Genomic DNA, 25314 nt, shown 5'->3' on the forward strand with positions numbered 1-25314 from the left:
GAAGTTGAGTTTTCTCTATTGGTAAGGAAACGGTAGTTGTCCTTTTTCTGTGATTTGGTGTCTTTGGGGATCTTTGTGGGTGTGGGGAACTCTGTCACGCTGGCAGGACCAGATGCTGGGCCTACCCTGGCCCTGCAGGCTTGAGAGGCGTCTCCAGTTGTGCCTTGTGCCCGCTCTGCACGTCAGACCCAGTAGCCATTGGCACCTGGATAATTGCAGGTGATTGAGTCAGGGTGAACTTGTGGGTGGTGTTCTGAATGTATCAAGGAACTTACCTTTGCCTAACTGGGTTAAATCATGGTTAAGAGTAGCTTTTCATTTTGGTTTCATTTTGTCAACAAATAGTTTTGACCCGGTTCTGGGTCTGAACTTTGAATTCCTTCTCTCCCATTCCTAGCTGTGTGGCCTTGAGTGAGTGACTTAATTTGGCCCTTAGTTCCCTGATCTCTAACGTGGCCATTACTACCTGCCTTGAACTGGGGTGCGCTCTGAGGCGAAAATGGCCCCTGTGTGCCTGGTGGCTGCTCTCGTGCTCAGAGGCGCTTTAAGGGGCTGAAGGTCCAGGGCGTGTTGTCCGCTCTGTGTTTTGTGAACAAATGAGTGTTTGATTGCTTCCTGTTTTTGAACTGTGGTATTCATAAACCGAGCCCTGGGAGAAGGCTGGAGAGCAGAGGCCTGGCATTTCTCTCGTTGCCTGTTAACTCTCTTGCCTTGGGTGCCAGGCCCAGGCTCTCAAGACCGGCACTCTCATTTGTCATTTGGTGAATTAGCGTCTGTCTCACAGCCCATGAGTGTTTGTTCTGTTAAGAAGGCAAATAGGTGTAAAAATGCCCCCGAAAAGTTCAAGTGACATGCAAACCTATGGTGGTGAGTTCTACTGGCGTCTCCCCCTGAGCAGTCCATGCTCTCCCGGGTCACAGTGTTCTGTTAACTCCCCCCGCTTGTTCTGACTCTGGGCTCGGGTGCTGTCGCCTGCCCCAGGCTTATGTAATTTTGTTGTTGAGGCCTGAAAAGGTTTTAGGACAGATGGCTGAGAAGTGAGCTTTTGGCTGGGCTTGGCTCTTTCCTCACTCGGCCCCTGAGCCCTGCAGGGGCCGGGCCCTCAAACCTGCACTGGGCACAACAGCCTCCGTGCAGCTCTCCCTGGGATTTGACGTCTGTCTGAGGACGGATGACATTATTTCCCCCACATCTCTTTACCTGCCGAACGACACGTGTCAGCCTGAGCGGCGGCTGCCCCTGTGTGAGCCCATCTCGGCACTGCGGTGTCCCTCGGGCTGCTCTCTGCCCAGCCCGGTGTTCCCGGGGTCAGCGGCTCATTCCCCACGCTGCTGACCAACTCCCAACCGTGCCTGTGTTATAGGGCAACCCCGATATTAAATGGGTTCCTGGCTGTGGGTCCTCACCCGCGCGCTTTAAAGGGACTTATGAATACTCTACTACAGAACCACACCCACAACGGCCGTATGGGGGGGGGGAGAAAAAAAAACTTTTCAAGACGTGAAACAAAGAGTTTCACTGCGAGTCCTGCAGACCTAATGCGCTTTTATGGTGACCAACGCAAGAAAAATTACCTTGGGCTGGTCAACCACGGGTGAAACTTGCAAATCACGTTGGACGCCAAGCTGTTATAGGGCAATCCCGATATTAAACGGGTTCCTGGCTGTGGGTCCTCACCCGTGCGCTTTAAAGGGACTTATAAATACTCTACTACAGACACACGCAAAAGGGTTAATAAAAGGTTTATTTACAAGAGAAAAAAAAATAAAAAAAATGTACAACTCAGGGAAAAAATAGGGAAATAAAGTCTTTAATGCGTCCTACCCGATCCGCCGACCTGGAAACCCAAAGGCTCTCTCAGAGCTGGCCGGACGCTGCGAGCTGGCCGAGAGCCCAAAAATGGAGAGAGCGCCCCAAAGCCCACGTGTCTGCCTTTTGTATCCACCTGGCTGCTTCACCCCACCCTCAGGTCCCAGCCACCTTCCCTTGGGTGGTGATGGGATTTGGAGTTCCCAGTGTCTTTGGCTTTGACCTGGGGTGGGGGTGGAGTCCACAAAGCCTGTATGGAATTTGCTTTGGGACAGCCTTTTCCCCCTAACACCTGTTGCCAGTTTTTCTTTTGGGGTTTCTTTGTCTTTGTTACCGTGTTGTGTGTGTGGCCTTGCGCTCGGCATGGTGCACGTGTCTCCTCCCAGACCCCGGCATTTCTCTTCCTCAGTAAACTGTCTTCGGAGGGCACAAGTTCCCGTTTGCAATATAGTTGGCTCTGGCACTTTTAGAGTCTGTGCTAAGTATTTTTGAATCCCATTCAAGAAACCTTTCCTGATCGTAACGAACTTCTGTGTCGTCTGCTGGTTTCCAGGTGTCGCCTTCCCTCTGCTGGCCCCTGGGCTGCCCTGCCTGCGGCGTGAGGCGAGGGCCCCTTCGGCAGCGGCTGGCCCAGCCCCGTTGCTGCCTGGTCCCTTGCTAACTCCCTGTGATCCCCAAGTTCACTGCTGCGCCTTGCTCCAGGACGTGCGCAGGGTCCTCACAGCATGGCTGATGGCGGGAGTGAGCGGGCTGCCCGGCGAGGCCTGGCACCCACGGAGGGTCCACGGCCCGCATGGCCTGGCGGTCCGCGGTGGCGGGGCAGGAAGTGAGGTGCGCTGCGCAGTGTGACTGTGTCAAGAGCTGAACGACCCACGCGTTAAAAATTCCAACCCATGCCCTCTGTGGGCTCACCCCTCGCCGACAGCTCATTTGATCTGGTGCGAGTGGAGTCTGGGAGGGAAGGAGCTCCCGCCTGTGCAGGCTCCCCTGCGGCAGCCCCTTGCAGGCAGAGTGCGCCTGTTGACCAGGCGCCGGTTCTCTCTGCACCCCCCGCCCCCCCCCAATGCCCCATTTAGTGTCATTGCTCCTGATCCAGCTGGCTCAATGCAGCGGGTGCCTGGGCGGTCTCCTTGGGGTGGGGGTGCGGGGGGGGGGGCGTGGCACCATGGCTGAGCTCTCTGCCAGGCTTTGTCCCTGGGGCTGTGCGGCCCTGCCTCCCCTGGGAGCTGGGGGAGGGCCGCCCACCTCCCTGCCTGCCGCCCTTGCGTCTCCAACCTGGCCTTTCCTGTCCCCAATGGCCCCCAAGGTGCAGAGGCCTGGTCCCCGGAGCCGGCCTGCCCCGGCCAGCTGCCCTGGTCCAGGGTGCTCGCTCCCTGGGTGTGGCTCCTGGTGCTCGCTCCCTGGCTGTGGGGGGCCTGCTGGCCAGGCCGTTTCCAGTGGCCCCGGCTGCCAGATGCAGAACAGCAGCCTGTTCAGGGGGTTGTTTTCTCGGCCACTTTCAGTCCATTGCTTTGGACTGAGTGTTTAAAAATACCCTGTAGCTTGTTTGCGTACTCACGAGCCGCGTCGGGAGAACACTGTTTCGGAGAAAGCTTCAAAGACGCGCTGGTCTTTATCTCTTCCCCAGCCCTTTCCGCCGAGACCCACCAGTCTTTTTCTGCCTCGCTTGTGCTATAAATAGAAGCGCAGCTCTCCGTGGGTAGCCCGAGCTCACCGCTCTCATCCGCTTCTGAAAAATGTGTGCGCGCCGTGGAGTAGATGGTGTTTTATTTTACTTTCCTTTCATGTGTGAGATGTTTAGCAGGAGATTCAAGGAAAAATACTTTCTCATTTATCCTTTAAAAGTAACTTTTAATAACGTCTCTGGGTCTGGCTTTGTTGTCTTTTTTTTTTTTTTCCTTAGTTTGCATTTAGGAAAGAGATGGAAGCCAGCACTGCCCCTGCCGAGGTAAGGAAGCATGGGGGCGAGGAGGGTGCCTTCACCCCGAGGCCCTGTGAGGTCAGAGGAGAGGCTCTCCCCAGAGCAGGGCAGCTCCTGGCTCCACGTGCGAGCCCCCTGCGCTCCTGGCCTGGCGTCTGGAGGCGGCCTGGCGGCGGCCTGGCAGTCCTGCAGGTTGCAGAAAGGCTGTATCTGTAGCAGTCGGGTCAGCCCAGGGTGCCCCTTCTGCCTGGGAGCGGCCTCGCTCCGGGCGGGCCCCCAGCCTGCTCTTGAGAAAAGCTGGAGCCTTTTTTAGTGCAGGGCGAGGCCTCGGACCTGCCTGTTATCCAGCCGCCTTGCCCCCGGGCTGCTGGGGGATGTGTGGTGCCTTTTCTCTCCTCTTGGTCCTCGCAGGCGAGCTGGGAGAGTGGGCGACCTCTTCCTATGTAGAGATGAAGGCATATCCCAAGAGCGAGTGGGGTCCGCGGGAGTTTTTCTCTTGGACTGGTTCTCTTGGGGGTTGGCGAGGCTGCTGTGTGCAGCGCTTGGCCAGCATTGATCACCCGGTTCGGTGTGACCGGCTGGTGCCTGTGGCCGACCCTGCCGAGGATGTCCTGTGATGGGGATAAGCTGGGGAGCAGCCTGCCTGCGCCTCCTTAGGACACCCTGAGTGTCGTGCTGCTTGGATGGGGGTCCTGGCCCGTGCAGTGCTGTTGGTGGGTCAGGGACCCTCTTCAGCGGGTTTCTCTAGCAAGACAGGCCTGTGTGGTGTTCACCCCCTCCACACCCTCAGGAGTGGGCTGATGGAGGGCCGGGCTTCTGACGCCTTGGGACGACCTGAGGTTACTGTGTCTGGTTTCATCTTATGTTTTAAGTGGCCACAGATGCCTAAATACTCCTTAAAGATACTTTTACCAAAGTCACTAAAAGCAGAGCTGCGTGCGATTAGGTAATTAAGAAAGGCTTCTCTGAACCCCCGCTCTCGACTCCGAACAGCTGTCTTGTCAGTTCTGCCTCTGCTCCTTGGCGGGACCTGGCAGCAGGTCAGGTGGGGTGCGCCAGGTGCTTGTGTGCCCAGGGCCAGTTCCAGTCACCCTGCGATTTTTCCCTTTTGATGGTGTTTGTGGCTCATGGTGTGTAGTGGACGAGGAGCCCCTGCTCTGTGGGGCGTCCTGGACTCAGCAGGTGTCTGGAACAGCCTTGTTCCCCTTCTGGGCTGTCCGCATCTCCAGGATGGATGGACCAGGCTGCCGGGATGAGAAGAGTTGGTGACTGTGCTGGGTGCTTTTTTCTTGGTGGGGTGAGGGGAGTGGGGCGCAGGCCTGAAGCTGCCTGAACCCCATAGCTACGTAGGTCAGCAGTTTTGGCAGCAGGACCCTGAGAAATGGCAGGAGGCCAGAGAGCTCGGAGTTGAGGCCAAGAATAGCTGAAAAATACCAAATGCTGAAGTTGGAGACTGTGCTTGGCTCCGCGTTGCTCACTGTGGTCCCTCAGCGCCCCCTCTGATCCCCAGGCGGACCGGGGTGGATCCTGCACCCACCCCGGCCCTGGTGCCCTTGCCCCCTGGAGGGCTGCGTGGGCCTACGCGCAGCGGCACGGCCTGCCCATGGGTCAGTGTGTGGGGCGTGGCCGTGGGGAACCCTGGGGGAGACCAGGCTCACGAGCTGCTTCTGTGCTTGCAGACCGTCATCAAGGAGGGCATGCTGACCAAGCAGAACAGCTCGTTCCAGCGGTCCAAGAGGAGGTACTTCAAGCTTCGGGGGCGCACGCTGTACTACGCCAAGACTGCGAAGGTGAGTGTGTGAAGTCCGAGCACCCGCTGGGGCCCCAGGCCCGTGGGCTCGTGGCCACGTGCTTCCCACCCTCAGGCTGTTGCTGCCTGCGCGTCCTGTGATGCTCCAGGTGCCAGGTGGTGGTGATCTCAGGGCATGTTTTATTTCTTATAAACATTAGTTTTTATTCTTTCTCTTCTATTGTTGTGCTCCCGAAGGAGAGAGTAGAAAGTGTCACACAGATAGCCACGTGGTGGTTGGCTCTTGTCCAGAACGTCACAGGCTTATCCATCTCTTATTATGACCTGGAAGAGCCTTGTAAAAAGTACTTTATAGAGCTGTCATTGGCATGCAAAAAGTTGTAGGCACTTGACCTGTACGACTTGGTGAGTTTGGAGATAAACACGCCCCGTGAAACTAGCTGGAAGTGTTTTGAAATGTGCTGGGTCGTGGCGTGTGGACAGGCTGCCCCATGCTGCCCGAGCGGGACTGGCGCCCCCAGCGCGCTGGTTCTGAGCGCCTGTGTTCTGGCATCAGGGTTACTGTCACTACTGATATTTTGGTAGAGAAAAATTTGGAATAGGAATCATTTATATTTTGTGAGGTATCCCTGGAGAGTCGGTGCTCTGAAATTGAACAGAGCAATTTGGTAAGAAAGGGTTCTGACCACATCCCTTATTTTTAAAAACCCTGTAGTTATTTCAGTTCTGCATCGGGGTGGGGGAAGGAGCTGCAAAGGCTCAGTCTCCTTTAGCTGTTAGTGTTTCCTCCCTCCGTTCCTGATGGGGTGGGTCCTCTTAGCACAGGGGGCGCTGGAGGTGCACAGGAGGTGAGCGTGGTGGGGAGAGGTGGGGCTGGGGTGGGGTGCCCAGTCCTGTTCCCAGCCTTCTTTGGGAGCCTGACTCTCTCCAGGACTAGATTCCTCCTGCTCTCTCCTTTGTTTTCTTTTGAGGTTGGATCCTTTCTATTTAGGTCTTTTCCTCTTGCCCTAGAATTGTTTATTTTAGTCAGGACCTTCCCCTCTAGGAGTACTTGCCGTAGAAATTAAAACTGAAAGGACGGGGTTCTCGGCACTCAGGTGGTCTCTGTGGGAGGGCATCCTTCACGTTGACAAGTGCAGCTGAGCAGCGCCCACGGTGGCTGCAGCTCCCCGGCGATTCTACCTTGTCTCAGTGCGGGCTCCGCTGGAACATGGTCACGGAGCTGTGCTTGTGGCTCGAGCAGGTGGGGTAGGCTCACCCGGTGTCAGTAGCTGCTTGGGGGTGGGGGGCAGACTGAGGTGGGCTCTGGCCCCCACTGACCAGTCCCCGTCTCTCTGCAGTCCATTATATTTGATGAGGTGGACCTGACAGACGCCAGCGTGGCTGAATCCAGCACCAAAAACGTCAACAACAGCTTTACGGTAAGATTCCGACCACACCTTTCTGGATTCTTCACATTCGGCTCTGCTTTTTAATTTCTGCAAATGTGTGTGAGTGGTTTTGACTTTTTCATCCTTTTCTCTCTGGCAGGAAAGAGTCCTAGTAGATTTTCAATTTAATGCCTAAAAAAATACAGTGGTTGGAGAGTAATTGAGAACTTGGCACATGTAAGCCCAAGAACAAGGGAGTCCAAGTGAATTTCTGAATTTGTAGCTTACATTTCTCTAATGGTTTTGCACAAGTTTGTTTTTCATGATTATTGTAAAAAAAATTGGAAGATACAGAAAATTTGTTGCAGCAATTAAAACTAAAGCAATCGTACTTCAGCCACCTCAAAATGAAGACTGTCTTTTTTTTTTACTTTTATGTGCTCCCTTCCCCCATCCAACTCCTAAAAGCTACATAGAACTTTTTTCAGAAGTTCTGAACACATGAAAGTCACACGAGCTCACCGCCCGGCAGCTCCCTTTATTTCTAAGCACCTGTGTCTTCACCCACGCACACCGTGGGGTCGTGGCGGTCGCTCTGACAGAGGCTGTGTGTAGGCACGTGCCCAGCCTCTGCCTGTTGTGTTGTCATGGCTGCACGACGTTCCCTGCACCCCTGCAGCTCTGGCTCCGGAGCCCGCCTGTCCAGGCCATGGCTCCAGTAGCTCTGGATCTTTTAAGATAGTTCATTACATTCTTCAGCTTTACCATCTGGAAGGAGAGGATGCTCTCTCTCTTTTCAGTGTTCTTTTGTAGCAGTCAGTGTGTCGTCATCTCCGTGCTTAGGGTCTGCAATCATCGTGTGTCTGTGATGGTCTCAGGTTTTGCTTTATCTTATTTAATCATGGGTTTTCGGGAATGGGATTTTCCTTCCTCCATTAAACTTCTCCTTATTTTGTTTTGATGTTACTAACTACCCTTGGTTTTGCTTCGTGGTTTATTGAATTAGTCAGACTCTCCTGATTTGTCTTTTTCTTCGTTTTACTTGGAATGTTTTTATTTTTTCCTCCATTAATTTTATTATTTACTTACTGGGCTGTGTAGAGACATTTAAGACCACGTAAATGGATTCTTTGATTTGTGCCTTTTAGAGTGTTAGGAATGGGTGTTGAATTTCATTGGAATTTTTTGAGCATTAATTTGGATCATCAGTTTGGTTTTGGTTACTTATGCATTTCCTAATGATGACCTGTCTTTGGTAATGTTGAATTTTGCAGCCTTAGTTTTGATCTAGAATTTCCCCCTCCATGTGTGTTTCCCTTTGGGGTAGAAGGAAACCTTTGTTATGTTTTAATTTACAATTAAACTAACCCCATAAAAGCTAGTCACTTTCCAGATTTTATATGTTCTGGACCACTTTGTTGATCTTTAAAACTGTTTCTTGACAGTTTGAAAGAATTTAAGTTATTTTTTCTTTTTTTTTTTAAATTTATTTATTTATTTATACAAGCACTGGGTACAGTCAGAAGCGCGGGAGGGTGAGAGAATTCACCAGAGCGGGGAGCAGAGCAGGCAGAAGGACCGAAGTACACTGCTGAGGGGAGCAGCGGGCGGCAGGAGAGGTCTGTGCACCATGCGGGACCCTCCTCCAGTGGCCGGGGAGCAGCCGGGGATCGAACCGGCGCTGCAGAGGCTGCAGGCAGCTTCGCAACCCAGCGCTCAACCGCTGCGCCACCGGGGAGGCCCAGAATTTAAGTTATTTTTCATGAAGACTTTTCAGGGAAAGTAAGGCTTTGGTCTCAGTTGGCTTTTTGCTCATTTAAGCTTTTTTTTCTTTCTTAGTCCATTTTTGTAATTTATTTTCCCACTTACTCCATAAACACTGTCACGTTTAGTAGCAGCCCACCAATTAGACACGTGCGTGTCTCACCAGGCCTGGTGAGGGCCCTTCCTCTTCCCGTCTGAGTAACGTTGCCATGTACATGTATGTGTAGGCCCTCTTGTGCATTTCTGATTTGTTTAGAGTGCAAATTCTAGAACTAGAATTCCACTGGAGCAGAACTTTGAACAGACTTGTAAAATAAGCGAAGTACCGACACCCACGGATGAGCCTTGAAAAATCACCTGCGTGAAAAAAGGCAGACACCGGAGGCCATTCCTCTGAAATGCCTCAACGGGCAGACCCAGGAGGATGGAAGGTGGATTCCAACTTCCCAGGGAGGTGCAATGACTGCTAAGGTCGGGGGGCCTTTGGCAGGCAGGCGACAGGATGTTGTAGCATTGGATGGGGCTGATGGTCGCAGGAGCCTGTGAATGTGATGAAAACACCAAACTGTGCACTTTGAAAGTGTCAACTATGTGGAAATTCCATTTCAATAAAAGATGTTATGGGAACAAAAAGCTTTTGTAAAATTGAGGTACCTACGATGTTGTTTATGATTTAGAGGTACAGGGTCTTTCCCTTAAGATGCTGTTACCACACCCAGCACCAAGACATCCATAGTGCACCCCCATAGTCCACTGTGCTCCCTCCCTACTTGTTCTTTCCCCTTCCCCACCCCATCCCCTCCTGTAGCCTCAGTCCAGCAGTCAGATTTGTCGCGTTTGTCACTGGTTTGCGTTGTCTGACCTTCGTTCTGTTTCTCCATAGTCCACATGGAAGTGACACCATCTGTATTTGTCTGTTGCCTTCTGACTGATTTCGCTTAGTGTAACCCACTCCAGCTCCCTCCACGTTGTTGCGAATGGCATGAGTGTATCTTTTTGGATGCTGAGTAGTAGTCCGATGTGCGTATAAGGCACATTTTTCTTTTTTTTAAACTTTTATTTATTTGTTTGTTTATTTATTTTAAAAAATTTATTTATACAAGCACTGGGTACAGTCAGAAGCGTGGGAGGGTGAAAGAATTCACCAGAGCCAGAGCGGGGAGCAGAGCAGGCAGAAGGACCGAAGTACACTGCTGAGGGGAGCAGCAGGTGGCAGGAGAGGTCTGCGCGCCATTTGGGACCCTCCTCCGGTTGCCAGGGAGCAGCCGGGGATCGAACCGGCGCTGCAGAGGCTGCGGGTAGCTTTGCAACCCAGCGCTCAACCGCTGTGCCACTGGGGAGGCCCCTAAGGCACATTTTTCTAACGCACACCCCATCTTTGGCACTATGCTGTTTCCTCAGCTTGGCATTAGATGGAGCTGCAGTGGGTATAGGCGCGCATGTGCCCCTTCAGGTTGGTGCTGCTGTGCTCTTTGGGTGGGCATTCAGGAGTGGAGTTGTTGGTAGGTTCATTTTTAATAGCTTGAGAAACCTCTGTAGGGGCTCGACATGTCTCCCTTCCCACTGGCAGGCACAGGGTTCCTTGGAAGAAGTCGTCTGGAGGTGCACAGGCTGTGTGGGGCTCTGCGCTGATCTGAGAATGAGCCCTGATGTCTGCACCTGCCGTATCATCGGCTTTCAGGTGTAGAGCCAGTCCCATGTGGGGGCCTCTGGATCCCATTCCTGCCGGGTGTCATGGCTGATTCCTGGTCCTTGGGCAGAGGCTCTGCTTCTTTCACATTTACTTGAGATTTTGTCAGTGCTCTAAAACTGCCTTTTCTCTGAGGATGTAAGCAAGGACGAGAGGGGCGGCGGTGGGGGGCGAGAGAGAGAGAGAGAGAGAGAGAGAGAGAGAGAGAGAGAGAGAGAGATGAATTCCCCAGAAACATTCCAAAATAACGTGGCTCCTTCCTGAGCAACCTGTGATGGTGCCTGGATTGTGGGGCAAGTGAAGTGGGGTGGGGGCGAGAGGCGGTGTTGTGAGCCTGTTGACTGGCACCAGTTTCCCAGTCAGTCAGGTAAGTTCAGGGCCCTGGAACTGCAGGTGACACAGATGGTTCCTGAGCTCTGTGGTCCCCCTTATGTGGTCCCTGCCATTTCTGGCCCCTTCAGTGTCCCTGCTGACCCCAGCACCTGTCATTCACCCGCGTGCAGCTCTCCCTGGTCGCCGCGCCCTTCTGGAGGGCGGTGCCGGTGCCTGGGCATGAGTGAGGAGTGAATGAATGCATCTGCCCAGAAGCTGCTGTACTTCCTGGAATATCTCATTTAGTTTTCCAGCCATTGCAGTAGTAATTTCCAAATTCCACGGCTTCCACTAAAATTACATGCCTGGCACAAACAAGCAGTCATTGAAAGCTGCTGTTATCCTGTGTCAGCCAACAGATGGCAACCTTTGTAGCTGGGAAGCAGCGAGTGAATTTGTACCACAGTCGACAGGACTCCATCCATGTCCACTGCTCCCCAGTGGCCAAGGAACTGGACCATAAAGGGATGGGACCTGAAGGGCGAGGAGCTTCCATGGGAGGTGGGGGGGGGGCTCTGGGGAGAGGGGAGGTTTTCAGACAGGCAGGATGGCATGAATGTGACTTGCGTAGCTGGGTTGGGTCTGCTGGCACTGGGCTGAGGGCAGACGCGGGCTCCACGGCCGAGGTGGTGCGGGCGCTGTCAGAGCGGGAGCCGAGCAGATGGTGCTCTCATTCCCGTCTGCGGGTGGGACCCCTGCCCAGGCCACAGCCGTGGCAGGGAGCGGCCCTGCGCGCAGCCCGCCCCCACCCCGCCGCCAAGTAGCGTGTGCGTCTGTTACTCTCCTTCCTGCCCATGTTCTTGTTCAATCCCTATGTTGAGTTTTCAATTGCAGTTATTTTACTTTTCAGTTCTGGAGTTTTCACTTGACTTTTAAGGATGGTTTCCAGTCCCAGGCCAGGCCCTCAGTGGTGTCTGTTATTTATCAGACATGTCGCCGTGCTCAGAAAACTGTCTGACTCTTCTGTCATCTGGCTTTTCTCTCGAGTCTTCTTTCTCTCGGCCGTCTGCCTTAACTTGCCGGCTGACTTTGGCTGACAGGCAGCTTTAGGCCGACGTCTTCCCCTGAGCAGGTCAACTTCTGCTCCTGGCGGCCAGAGGGCACCTCTTCTTGCTTGTAGTCTGTGCAGGAGCAAACTTGAAGGTGGGCCTCACCTTCTCTGGCCACCTGGTCTGCCTGTACTTCCTCCTCTTCTGTGCGGTCCTGCAGGTGTCTCAGCTGCAAGTTTGAGGTGCTTATTCTCTGGGGGCTCTTAGTCCAGACTCTTCCCCCACAGCTGCTGTTTGCCCCCCTCCCCTCCATCCTCCATGGCTTGCTCAGGAATCAGTGTTGCCACTAGTTATGCTAATCTTGTTCTGTGTTTTTTTTTTTTTTTAAAGATTTATTTATTTATTTATACAAGCACTGGGTACAGTCAGAAGCGCGGGAGGGTGAGAGAATTCACCAGAGCCAGAGTGGGGAGCAGAGCAGGCAGACTGACGAAGTACACTGCTGAGGGGAGCAGCGGGCGGCAGGAGAGGTCTGCGTGCCATGTGGGACCCTCACCCGGTGGCTGGGGATTGAACCGGCACTGCACAGTCTGTGGGCAGCTTCACAGCCCAGTGCTCAACCCCTGCGCCGCCAGGGGAGGCCCTTGTTCTGTGTCTTGTTGCTGTGATACTCCCAAATGTGACATTTGGGGCCCCGTGCTGTGAAATGTGGGTGCTGCCAGGGGCCGTTACCCGACAGAGGGTGTGCTCGCCGTGGGCCCAGCTGGTCTTCCTGGGCCTCACATTCGGTGCTCTCGCTCTTTCCGTGATGTTATTTTCACTCCTTGATGTTCTGTTGACTGATCGCGAGACCTTCCTTCCCTCCTGGACGAGTCTGGCATTTCTAACAGGTCCCGCCGTCCCGGTTTTTGAAGCGCTTTCTTCTGGCCAGTGGCCCTGGGGTGCGGAGTAGCCACCTCTCCCTGCCGCCGCTGTCAGTGCCACCACGCTAGGCCCTTGCTTAGAATTTTGTCCCTGTGCTCATTTCCCTCAGCCTCCATTTGTTTTTTCTTGTTTGGGTCAAGCAACGGGGTTTCACGGGTGCTGGTGCCTGGGGCAGCACCTCCGGCCATGTTCGTGGCTGAGGTCACGCGTGTAGCTTGTTTTCGTGCAGCCTGGGGGGCTCCCCTGTATTGCCTCTTCTGGCAGTGGCGCCCGGTTACCTCTCCCTCAGCTCGGCTGCTGGAACTGAGTCCCCGCCCTCCAATCCTGCAGCTGCGTCGTCCCTGCTCTGATTGGGCGCCCCACCAGCGGCGTGTCTGGCCATTCAGAACATACTTCTCTGTTTGTATCAACCTAATCAAACCAGTGAAGGGCCAAAGGGCGAGGAAGGACAGGAATGGCAAATGTCTGCCTCTGCTAGGGGCTGTCCAGGTGTTGCCAGTGCTGGGCTTTCTCTCACTAGAGTCTGAGGATTCAGGGAGTGTTGCAGAATGGGGTGCTGGGCCCTGGTGCCCGGGTCGTGTCTCCAGGGTCTCTGTCCGCCCCTGCGCGAAGCCTTGTGGGCCCTTTTCCCTGGGACGCGGCGGTTTCCTCTTAGTCTGGCTGTCTCCCAGAATCTGGTTTGGGTTTTCTACTTTGCAAAGGTCTTTTTCTTTTTTCTGCAATCCTGGCTCCTGTGCTTGGTCCTGTTCTTTGGGAACTTTGTCCGGCCATTTATCCATCCAGCTGGTATATGTTGAGCCAAGCCAAGCATCACGGCCAAGCATCACACGCCAGGCCAAGCATCACGCTCCCGCTGAAGCTCCATTGGCACGCAGAAATGGAGCAGGCGCTTCTCCGTCAGGCTCGAGGACGCGCCAGACAGGGTGTCATCACAGCGAGACAGCGCAGGAGGTGCCTGTAACGGGTCTTGGTCACCCGGGGCAGGTTGGAAGTCCCGCCCCGAGAAAGTGGAAAGGGAAGATTGATGTGGCTGTGGGTGCGTTCGTGGGCCTGTTTGGGGCCCTGGGGGTGAGGCAGCGGCCTGGGCACGGGCCTGTGACGGGGCGGCACGACAGAAGCCATGAGAGCGGGGCCTGTGTGACTGGCTGAGCCAGAGGGCGAGAGGCCCCGCACGGACGTGCACAGACGCGCTGGAGGGGCTCGGGGCTCAGTCCTCAGCCTGTAGCAGTGTGGTGGGTGGAGGGAAGGGAGGGGAGGCTTCTGGTTTGGAGTGGAGTGGGTGGGGGGAGGGAAGGGGCAGGCGCTACCTTGAGCTCAGCATGGAGCGAAGCCGAGGTAGGTGTCCGGGGTTCGGGCTGAGAGAGGCAGGTGGCTAAACGGCCCGCATAGTCCGTAGGGCCTATGGGCTTGGTTCTTTCTCTTTCAGGTCTGCCGTGTTCTGCAGGTTTAGACATTCAGGTGTTCTCTAGCGCTAGTCGTTAAAAGGTTTATTTTGCTTTTTCTTACATGTACTGGTGGTTTTCACCCTCTTCCAGCAGAGCTTTCATGTTCTTTTTACTTTGTACCCTAACTTTCTCTTATTTGATAAACTGTGTATTTTAGATGTTTTCTGCTTAGTGCAGTCATTTCCCTGCGGCAGGGTGAGATTTTTCTTTGGGCCTCTCCCTGTCCTCCTGGGTTTCTGAAGGTTCTCATCTCCTTCCCCTGCCTCCTCCCGATCTTCTTGAGCTGCTTTAGCGATTTCTCCCTCAGGTGTTGTAGGGCATTAGAGAGGAGTGTTTTTGTTGACTTTTTTCTTCCAGGTTGATGTTTTCTTAATTGTTAGCCTATGTCCTATTTTAGTAAAGATTTGATGGTATTTCATCACATCCTCGAATGTGATTTGGGTTTCAAAATGCAGCTGGGACATAGGCAATTACGGCCTCACCCTGCCCCACCCTCCCTGGGTCCCTGGGTCTCTGGTGCGAGGCCATTGGTTCCACTCCAGTGTGACCACACTGGGGCCGATGCTGCAAGAGCACCAGGGGTTCTTTCCGGTTCTGACCAGTTCTGACCCACTTTGCAGCGAGTTTGTACCCTTGGTTGACTCGATCGCCTAGGGCTTGGGAGGGATCCGGGCTCTGCTCTCGCTGGTCTACTGATCTCATCAGCCTCACCTCTGCTGTGTTGGGGGAGCCCAGGTGCAGAGTGTCCAGAAGCAGCAGGCAGGAGGTCAGATGCTAGGAGGATGGCTGGCACGGCCCATGGTTTGGGCGGAGCAGCATGGTGAGAGGACAGGCTCAGAAGTGGAGGGCTTTCTGGAAGGCTGTGGGTGAGTGGGGGTTTTCTTGCCAGAGGGGTTGGAAAGCCACAGAAGTTTTTAAAGTTGGGGTGGGGGTTGGGAGTGATTACAGCAGGTTTTTGTTCCGAGTCTGAGCTGCAGTGCGGGGGAAGAGGTGGCAGCGGGGAGTCTAGCAGGTGGCCTTTGCTGTGGCCACGTGGGAGATGTGTGGACGTGTGCAGAGTGGAGAGCAGCTGAGGGCTGTCCAGGCTGTTGCCAGTGCTGGGCTTTCTCTCACTCAACTCTGAGGATTCAGGGAGTGTTGAAGAGTGGGGTGCTGAGCAGCCAGTGCTAGATGCTTCCTCGAAAGCAGCCCACACCCCACAGCACATGTTGTCATGACCACAGTCACGGGTGAGAGCAGGTGACTCCCGCTTCCTGCCTCCTCCAGGAGTGAATGAGATTCTCCCCCAGAGCCTGGCTGGACCCACGCGGCCATATCAGAGCCTCTGCCCCTTGCGAGGGAGGCAGAATTGAGCTGGATTCAGTTTAGTGAATTTCCTAAGTGACGTGTAGGATGAAGGAGCTGGTCTCAGGGTGGACACAGGTACTCCTCGTGGGTTGAGGGCAGCAGGCCAAGGGCCCATGCAGACAGGTGAGCTCTCTACTGGCCGTGTGCCTTGGAGGACCCAGGAACTGTGGGGACCTCACTCGCCTCGCCTGGACCAGAGAGGACGCGACTTCTGGTGGGAATCTCATGTCCTCAGCCCTTCACCCCAGTCAGCCACCACCTGGGTCGCTCTGGCCCTGACCCTTGATTGAGCCTGGGGGGTAGGGGGCGGAGGGTGTTGTGAGGAGTGGCTGGGTGGGTGCAGGCACCTAGTGACGTGGCCTGCAGATAAAGGCCTGAGCCCAGAGAGCATGTGGAGCCCTCTGGGACCTAATTAGAAAGTTTTCTTCATTTCATTTCTTAATGAAATGTCGCATGTTTTTCTGCTTACTGATAATCCCTTCTAATTGCCCATAATCCCTGTGGGTTGCTGAGCTCTCCCCAGGCCTAGAGTTGTCTCCACCTCTGCCCCTGGGTCAGGGCCACCACACCTGCCACACTGGGCCTGGCAGAGGAAAGGCAGGTTTTACTGGAATATACCTGGAGTACAAACCGTTGCAAAGAGTCATATCCTGCCCGTTTTTAAAGGTACTGTGATCCTTGAGTGTCTCCTGGCCCTCCCTGCCTCTCACCCTGACACTACCTGCTCCAGCCAAGTCCACTCTTCAGGCTACTCGCCAACCCTGGTCTTCGTGGGCCCCTCATCTGGAGGCCTGTCCCCCCCAACCATCTCCAAGGGAGGGGTCCTATGAGATCTTCCTGTTTCCACTGGTCGGAAGGGCATGTTGCCACCTTCTGCTACCCAGGGCGGTGGCTGCCTTACTTGGCTGTACCCAGGCACCCTTAGGAACTTAAAAAAAACCCTAAGTGTTCCTGGCACCATCTCCACAGATGAGTGAGTCTTCACCGCTTTCCCTGACTCCCAGGTGCAGCCACGTCTGGACCACTCGTGTGATATTGTGTCAGCACAGGCTCCTTGGTGACCCGTGCCCTTGCTCGCTCCTGCTGTCCCCAGAGCCTGGCCCTGCACCGGGCCTGCGAGGGAGCGTGAGATGGCAACTAGGTCCTGCTTATTAGCTTTGTGTCCAGAGAGAGTGTTTGGCGAAGCTCTGCTGAGCAGCCTTGGCCCGCGACCTTGGGCTCCATCCTGACTGTGTCAAGTACCTGCACCCGTGACCTTGGGCTTCGTCCTATCTGTGTTGAGTACCTGCGCCCATGACCTTGGGCTTCGTCCTGTGTCGAGTACCTGCGCCTGTGACTTTGGACTCTGGCCTGTCTATGTTGAGTACCTGCGCCAGAGCTCCGGGTGTGGGGCGAGTGGGGCCAGGAGGATGCTGGCAGTAGCTCCAGGGCTGGGGCTCCTTGTGCTGCCCGTGTGTCTTGGTGCATCTGGCCACAGGAGCCCTGCGCGTCACCCCAAGGCTGTGGGAGAGTCTGACAGCACACCCGGGTATGGCAGCAGCATTGAAGAAATCAAACAAATCAGCTGGAGAAGATGCATGTTTCAGAAAAACTCACTGTCCCTTCTTTCAGCAACCATCACATCAGGTGGCAGGTTCCCTACTGGGTGCCTGAGGGTGGACGGAGGCGGGGTCACGTCTCATAGCCTGGAGCCTTGAAAAGAAGCATTAGGGTCCCCATGATGCTGTGACAGAAGAGCAGTGAGGACGACATTGGGGTCACTTTGGGACGTGGAGTGGCAGGGCCTTGGTGCAGCCCCCCACCTGCTCACTTAGCTCCTAGAGCACTGGGGTCTAAGTGGTGATTGTGAAGGAAATTTAAAGTAGGACGACATGGCCCCACGGAGCTCAGCGGCCTCCCTTCACACACTTGCCCCATCCCTGCCCGACTTCAGGGCTGGCCACGGCCTGTGGTGACAGCGGCAGGTATTTATTGTGTCCGTGTGTCATCATGGATCAGTTAGACTGATCTTTTACTCACGGGTGGCATTAGGGGCTCAGGCTGTTTTTGGTTTTTCTCTTGGAGAGACAGAAGTCCCCTGCCCACGGTGTCAGTGGCCACAGCCAACTGTGACCCGAGAGCACTGTGGGTGGCAAGGTGTTGCTCTGAGAGCAGGAGACCAGCCACAGCCACGTCGTTTACCACAGCGCACTGCTGTACTTGTTCTCTGTCGTTATGGTTATTGTTGCTGTCTCTTACTGTGCCTGATTTCGAGATGAACCTTTATCGTATAGCATATGTGTGTGAATACGTGAGAAACAGGACCACATAGAGGTTGGCACCGTGCGTACTGGCACGTTCTGGAACACACCTGGTGAGAAAGGCACGGCTGCACTGCTGGAGCGGGCCCCTGGCTTGCAGCGGGGTGGGGGTGGTTTTTTTTGTGTCTGTGGTTGTAACTCCCTCCCCCCAAGTTATCCGGTGGGTCTATCTGACAGGATCCAGAGTCTCACAAGGCTTATCGTGAAAAAGGTCTTCTCTGCTAGTTGTGACTTAGGGAAAGTCAGGCCGCCTTTCTGAAACTCAGTTTTCTCTTCTCTGAGTGGGGATAATACCAGAATCCACCTCGCAGGCTTGGGCCTGGCCAGGAAAACACAGTTTCCTGCTTTCATCTCCCACCACTCACCTCTGCTGGCCAGGGAGATGGAGCTCGACGTGCAGCACCAGGCAGTGACCCACTGATGGGAAATGCGGAGGATTTCAGATGAGGTCAGTCGCAGTGTTAGGAAGTCGCACCTGCAACCAAAGAGTGGGTACCGGGAAGTTAACAGCCTCAAGAGTTTTGAGGTAATAACAGTGAAAATGGGAAAAACAGGAGGGAAACCCAAACGTGGTTAATACTGTAAGTAGGATACCTTTGTTTAATTATCTCATTTTCCGTTACAGTTGGGTGTCCTTCACATTTTATTTTCCCTGATTTTATTAATTGTTGCCCAAAAATTCTAAATAAAAAAGCAGCTGTGGAATGGATTTTAGTTGTGTTTTTAGTCGGCCTCAGCCTATCTGCCTGGCCTGGGTCTGGTCCAGTGAATGGGCCTGGCCAGCAGGCGTTGGCCTGGGGTGGCGCTGCTCCTTCGCCGCAGAGTCCTGACCTTTGTCCAGCGTCACCATTGGCTTTCCTCCTCTGTTTGCTTGGAGCGCAGCTATTTCCTGGGCAAAACCCCTTGCCGGGCCCTTGGCTCAGACCGAGGAAAGCTGGATGTATAATCTGCACGTTTCCTGGCCGGGGAGGCGCTTCCAACGTCTGTGACTGCAGGCCTGGATCTGGGTTGGGGGGGTCCTTGTGGGCTGGGGTGGTTCCCAGTGTCAGTCTGACAGTGAGAAGCCCCACAGACGGGAGCCCACCTGGATCCTGCTCCAGCCAGGCCTCCAGGGACCCCACCCCTGTCCCAGCGGTGCCAGGTGTCCCCCTCCCGGCGGCGGCACAAGGACACCCCTTGGTGGTGGGGCCAGTATCAGGCACACAGTAGGTGTTCAGGGGCTATAGGCTCTGGTGCCCACTCATGCCTGGGAGCACAGAGTGGGGCTGGGGGGCAGCCACACAAGGAAGTGAAGCCCGTGAGCCCAGCCGTAATGGCCGCCCTGTGCCTTGGGGAGCAGGCAAAGGCGGGCGTTGAGCCAAGCGGGTGGCTGTGTTTGCCAAGTGCGGGGTGTCGCTGAAGGCAGTACCTGCCTCCGTGACACACGGTGCCCACAGAGCCAGGCTGCGCCTGCTGCAAGCCTCGGGATCGGGATTTGAAGTCCTTCTGGTGGGCTCTGGCGCTCGGAGAGGGCCTGGCGAGCGGGAGGCGTTGGGGTGCCTGTTGTGGGCACTCACGGGGTTGCGTCGGGCCGTGTCAGTGCCGGGCGGGTCGCCTGTGGGAATCCTGGGAAGAGCGGGTGTGTGAGCACTTGTGCACTTGTCGCTGTAGTGAACAGGCATAAAGCATGCGTCTCATTGCGTCCACAGATGACAGGCGCGGACAGGAGGTGTTGGAGACGGTGGTAGGACTGTGGGCCTCTGTAGGGGGGCAGCGCTTAGAGGACGGCGGTGGGCGAGGTCTGTGGGCCTGGCTGGACTTTGTCTCAGGGCAGTTCGTACCTGCCAGGCCTCTCTATGCTCTTTGGTGCCGGGGTGTGATGGAGCCGAGGCCTGTCGCTTTATCCGAAAGTCAGGAGGGCGGTGTCATTCTGCAGGGTGGTGTGGGAAATTCTACTTCGCACCCGGAGTAACCTGGTATTTCCAAGAGGTAGGATCCTTTTATTCCCTTGAAACAATTTTTCAAGTTGAGAGAACCCCCTGCTCTGCCATGGGAAGACTGCTTTTGTTGATGTGATAACCCCCCTCCTGCAGCTGAAGAAATGAAATGAAACATCCCCCCCTTTTTTTCTGAGGGGAGTAGGTTGTGGGAGCAGGTTGTGGGCACGCCTGGCGTTCAGCCGAACCCCGGGAGTGGGTGTGTGCCGTGCCCAGCAGCGGTGGGGTGGCCTGGCCACCCGGTGCCGCCTTCTGTGTCGCGTGGTGGCTCACTGGTGGAGTGGATGGTTAGATGTTAGGGGAGGACGAGAAGCGGGGAGCCCTGCGTGCCGGTGCAGGACTGAGGGCGCCCTGGCCGTGGAGGCAGGCCTACGGCGTGGGTCCTGATCTGCACGAGCTCCCTTCTCCCAAAGGCCCGGCCCAGGCGTTGCTGTCCTGCAGGCAGCTGCCAGCTCCCAGTGTTTTCTGAGGAGCAAACGCCATGCTTTGTGCAGGAAGTTTCTAATCTTGCCCAGGAGTGGCTCGTGTTTGCTGTTCCCATAGCCTGTGTGCTGGTGCCCTGCTCTGGGGGGTTAACCCGGTTAGTGATCTCAGCCCCACGCTCTGGCTCTGCTGGCAGGGGTCTTGTTGCCTTTTTGAGTTCCATTTCCTGAGGACAAAGGGTGTCAGTTTGCGTGTGTTTTATTGCCCATTCGTTTGCTGCCTTGTGGGAGGGGTGTGGAGCGCCTTACTGGTCTGGTTCCTCTCTGGCTACGTGTGCTCTTCCTTGAGGTTCGCCTTTTTCAAAGCACAGCCTTTCTCTTTGGCATGGAGTTTTTTATTTAGACTTTGACTTGAACGGTTTCTTCTATATGGGCCATGCTTATTGTGTGCCATCTAAGAAACCCTTTCTCTACCTCACTGCAGAGATTTTCTTCTAGAAGTTTTGTGCTTCTAGGCTTCCTGGTGACGATTGTGGCCGATGGGCAGTCAACTTTGCATGTGGGGCGAGCTGGGATTGATGTCACTTTTCCCATGTGGGGGTTTTCTTGTTCCGGCAGCATTTGTTGATGAGATTTCCCTCCCCGCTGCACGGGCCTGGCATGGTGATCACCCCCACTGGCCGCGGGCTGATTCCAGAGGTGGGGTCTGCCCCTTGGGCTGTGAGTCGCTCCCTGTCACTTTACAGTAAGTGTTGAAATCACGCAGGAATAAGGGCTAACTTCTTGTTTTTCTGTCTTAGTATCGGTCTGCAGTCTATGTCCTTTACATTTCATGTAAGATTTAAAATTAATGACAGTTTCCATAAAAATGATAGAAATTATAAATTGTAGAAGCTAGATGTCCATTCCTATGAAAAAGTCCTGCTGGAGTCTTGGCTGAGGTTGCACTGAGTCTGAATGCGCGTGGGGAGATCTGTTTATTTAGGTCCTCTGATTTCTCAGCTGTATTTTGTAGCCTTCAGTGTAGGCATCTTTATTATCATTTGTTAGATTCATTCCTGTACTGTTTGCTTTTTGTTCCTATTAAATATTTTTCAGTTGTAGGTTGTGAATATACAGGAATACGGTGGGTTTTGTGACTTTGGAAAAATAACTTACTAGATTCCCCAGACACCCCCATTCCTGTCATCCGCAGATAGGGGCAGCTTCCCGCCGCGCCCAGAGGCCTCCTCTTCTTCTGCCTCCCTGCAGAAGCCAGGACCTCCGGAGTAAAGCTGGAGAGAGGTGGCGGGCCCAGGAGTCCTTTCTCCTCGTCATGCCCGGAGACAAGTTGGCCTTTCTCTGTTAAGGACGGTGTTCGTTTAGACTTCTGTAGGTTACTCTTTGCCAATTTGAGAATTCTCCTTTTTGCTGAGAATTTTTATTATGAGAAAATGTTGAATTTTGTTAAATGCTTTTCTGCACCTGTTCCAGGGATCATTCCCCTCCCCCCTTTATTTTATTGAAAGGATAAATTGGTTGATTTTTCAAATGTCCAGTTTAACATTGTGTTCCTCCCTTCCTCCTGAGGTAGTGCCGATTGTTGGGTTATAATGTATTGTTTTAAGAATTTTTGCCTCTCTATCCATGAAAGATACTGTTCTGTAATTTTCTTTCTTCCCACTCTGTCGGGCTTCCGCGCTAAGGTCAAGCTGGCTTTATAAACCTCCTGGCATCTACAGTGAGGGGTGACATTGCTTGTCCCTCGTTGGTTTTTTGTTTGTTTGTTTGTTTTTTTAAGATTTATTTATTTTTATATGAGAACCGGGGTACACGCCAGATGTGCGGGAGGGTGAGAGGATTCACTGGAGACAGAGTGGAGAACAGAACAGGCAGATTGACTGAAATCCACTGCTGAGGGGAGCAGCGGGGAGACAGGAGAGGTCTGCTGCGCCATGTGGGATTCTTCCCAGCTGGCCGGCATGGAACCTGCTCTGCAGAGGCTGTGGACAGCTTCACAGTGCGGCGCTCAACCGCCTGCGTCACCAGGAGGCCCTGTCCCTGTTTTTTGATAAAGTTTGGATTATGTCTTAAATTTTTACTTGAATTTTCCAATGAAACTGCTTGGGTGTGGGATATTGATACTACCTTTGGAAATTTGGATGGTAAATTACAATTTTAATGGGCATAGGCTGTTCACGTTGTTTGTTTCTTATGTCTGCATCTCCGAGGGCGTCATTTCTTTTCTTTTTTTTTTTTTTTAAGTATTTATTTATTTATACAAGCACTGGGTAAAGTCAGAAGCACAGGAGGGTGAGAGAATTCACCAGAGCCAGAGCAGGGAGCAGAACAGGCAGACTGACGAAACACGCTACTGAGGGGAGCAGTGGGCGGCAGGAGAGGTCTGCACGCCATGTGGGATCCTCTCCGGTGGCTGGGGATCGAACTGGCGCTGCAGAGGCTGCGGGCGGCTTCGCAGTCCAGCGCTCAACCGCTGCGCCACCAGGGGAAGCCCCTGACGGGTCATTTCTGTTGGAGGAGAGGGCGACCTTTAGGAGGGCAGGGGCACCCTGGGGCTCTCCCCTTCCTCTGCAGCCCAGCGCTGCAGACCCCCGTGGTCACTGGATCCTTGCTGCTGGCCCTCCCTTGGCATCTCCGGGAGCCTCTGTCCTTTGTCCACTGCGCTGTGGGGTGCTTGGTGGTGACCAAGGGAGGTGGCTCCTGGCCTCAGCCGGTCCCCTGATGTGCTCTCCCCACCCCCATGGCTTTTCCTGCCCCCGACTCTGTGTCCACAGCCCTATGGGCAGACCCGCTGTCTGGGCTGGCGAAGGAGAAAATATTTTCAACGTTTTCTGTTTTGTTTTTTGAAATGTTAGATCCTGTGGTTGGAATGATCTCTTCTCATTTTTGAAATTGCTTGAAATCCCAGAGGAGCCCAGGAAGCTTGGCCAGCGCAAAGGGGCCTCCCCCCTCAGTCTGCAGAGGTCATCCCGGAAGGCACCTGGGTGCCGGTGCCGCTTCTGCACCTCTGGGCCGGGCCTGGCTCACAGCCCCGTTGCAGCCCAGCCGCTGCCTCTGAGCGACACTCCTGCCACGGATCCCTCCTTCAGGCCCCAGCACCTAGAAGGGGTCTTGTGTCCCCCCTTGTGGCCCAGTGGCGGGGTCCTTGTACCCCCTGTGCAGAGTCAGGCATGTAGATGGCGATGTGCTCGTGTCCCGCCGCCTTCCTGGCTCTAGAGTTGGGCGTGCAGCGCCGGCACCCCCGACTGTCAGCATGGTGGGGTCACCCCGTCCTCCATGAGGTCAAAGAAGGCTCTATTCCTGTGCTCGGTGTGCCCCTGTGTGATGAGGTGCTGTTTCTGTGGAGAGAAGACCCAGCCGGCCATGGCTTAAACAGGGCAGAGGCTCGAGCCCAGCGCCCTGTGCAGCCACCCTGGGCCCCGGATGTCCTGGCCTCGGGCCGGTGAGGGGGCTCTGGTGGTGCTGGCTGTGTGGGCAGCTGGTGGCTTTGTCCCAGGTGTTGATTTTGTGGAAAACAAAGGGCACAGATCATTTTGAGACGCCTTTACTGCAGACAATTGGTAAAACAGAAAATGAGAAGGAAAAAGAAAAAACCCCTCGATCTTACCACCCGGGTAGCAGCTTCCAGTGTTCCAGGGTGTGTCTCTGCCAGCGAAGTCTGTTTTTATTTTTTACACACAGTGTGACGTAAATATGCCCTTTTGTAAATTCCTGCTTTCCCCCTTGTCTGCTGCCTGGGAGCTGGCCCAGGCTTGGCTTTCCATGGGATGCATCGGGCTTGCAGGCAGCCCTGACGTCAGCGCGTCCATGAAGGTAGAGGGACGGACGGGCCCCGGGACGCCACAGGTGTGAGTGTCCTGTGCGGCCACCCTGCCTGGCCTTTGTGAAGCAGCACAGGCTGCTTCCGAGTGCTCCCCCCTCCCCCTGCTCTTGCTGTAACTGTGGTGTTACGGTAGCTGCACTTGGATGTTTGCAGACTTGCCATCAAATAATCCCATACAAAAGCGGCCAGATGAGACACAGCTAACGGTGGCCACAGCCAAGACAGCAGGTGTTCCACTTCGTCCATCCCACAGCCCCGGGGAGCCCCGTGCGGGGGCTTCCTTATCACTGAGGGGATGAGCAACGGTACGGTGTGGAGCGAGTCGTTCCTCTGTGCGCAGCCACAGTCCTCTCTGCTGCGCTCTGTGTTTCTCAAGCAGAAGTGCACTGACGTGCCGCAAGGGGGAGGGCTCCCCGCCTCAGCTGCAGGACCCCCACCCAGGAAGCCTCTTCACTCCCTTAAAAGGCAGAGCTCTGAGTTCATGGCACTGCCGCTGCCTGTTTTCTCTCAGGGCGGTGTTTGTTCACTCTTGGTTATGAAGTTGCATCCGCTCTGCGGTGGCCCAGCTCATCCTTTCCTGTGAGATTTGTTATTTTTATTGTACTTGACACAGAAGGTGGGGGTTGCTGCCACTCACACGCTGCATTCTATCTAATAAAAACACTTCTGCTATTTTTACAAAAAGTGGTGTCATCTACACGGATCGATTTGTAACCTGGTCAGAATGCGTGGGCGGTGCCCATGGACGGGCTGCGTGGATGCCACCTCTCGGCCTTGGAGGGGGCGTTGTGTCTGGAGTCCTGTTGGCAGCGGCTAAGTCTTGTGTTTGCATTTTGCGTCTGGTTTATTGGCACTGTCTACTGCTGGGACATGCCCTCCGGGGACCCTGAGGTGCCCTTTGTAGGTAAGGGTTGCCCTTCCTTCAGGCCTTGCTTGCCTCGGTGACTTGACTTCCGCTTGGGGCTTATCTCTAAGGTTTCCACCCTTGACACATCCCAGGGCTTAAGGAACTGAACGCATGGAGTAACACAAGAGCGCCATGTTTCTGTTTCAGCATAGCTTTTACGTCATTTTACTAAAGTTTCCTAAAAAAAAAAATAAATCTACCTTCCGACCAGTTTCCTGTGATTTTAGCTTCTGGCTAAGTTGACTTTGCTCCCTGCCTGGGCAGCCTGCCCTCCAGTGCTGGTGTCCTCGGGCGGGTGGGAGGTGGGGGCTGAGTGTGTTTCACTCTGACTGTGCTCTGGGTCCCCAGTCAGGTGGAATAGAGGTGATGGCAGGGGCGCTCGTCTGCCCCAAAGCTGTCCTGGGACTGGAGGAAAGGTCCCCTCAGCAGTCCCTGCCTGGCTTCCTCCCCAGCTGGGCAGCTTGCGGGAGCCAGCCGGCGCCTGGAGGCCCGGCCCGGTCTCCTG

General features: G+C 54.6%; 1 protein-coding gene across 1 annotated transcript in view; it reads left to right on the forward strand.

Moving 5' to 3' along the window:
* The window catches only part of DGKD (diacylglycerol kinase delta), a gene marked incomplete at both ends in the record, with an annotated part of 80674 nt that overhangs the window by 17733 nt on the left and 37627 nt on the right, over positions 1–25314 (forward strand). The window contains 2 exons of the mRNA XM_084243312.1: positions 5410–5520; positions 6821–6901. Coding sequence (XP_084099438.1) covers positions 5410–5520; positions 6821–6901 — 192 coding nt within the window. The remainder of the gene's footprint in view (positions 1–5409; positions 5521–6820; positions 6902–25314) is intronic.

Source organism: Talpa europaea, assembly GCF_964194135.1.
Source record: "Talpa europaea genome assembly, chromosome: 1".
Lineage (NCBI taxonomy): Eukaryota > Metazoa > Chordata > Mammalia > Eulipotyphla > Talpidae > Talpa > Talpa europaea.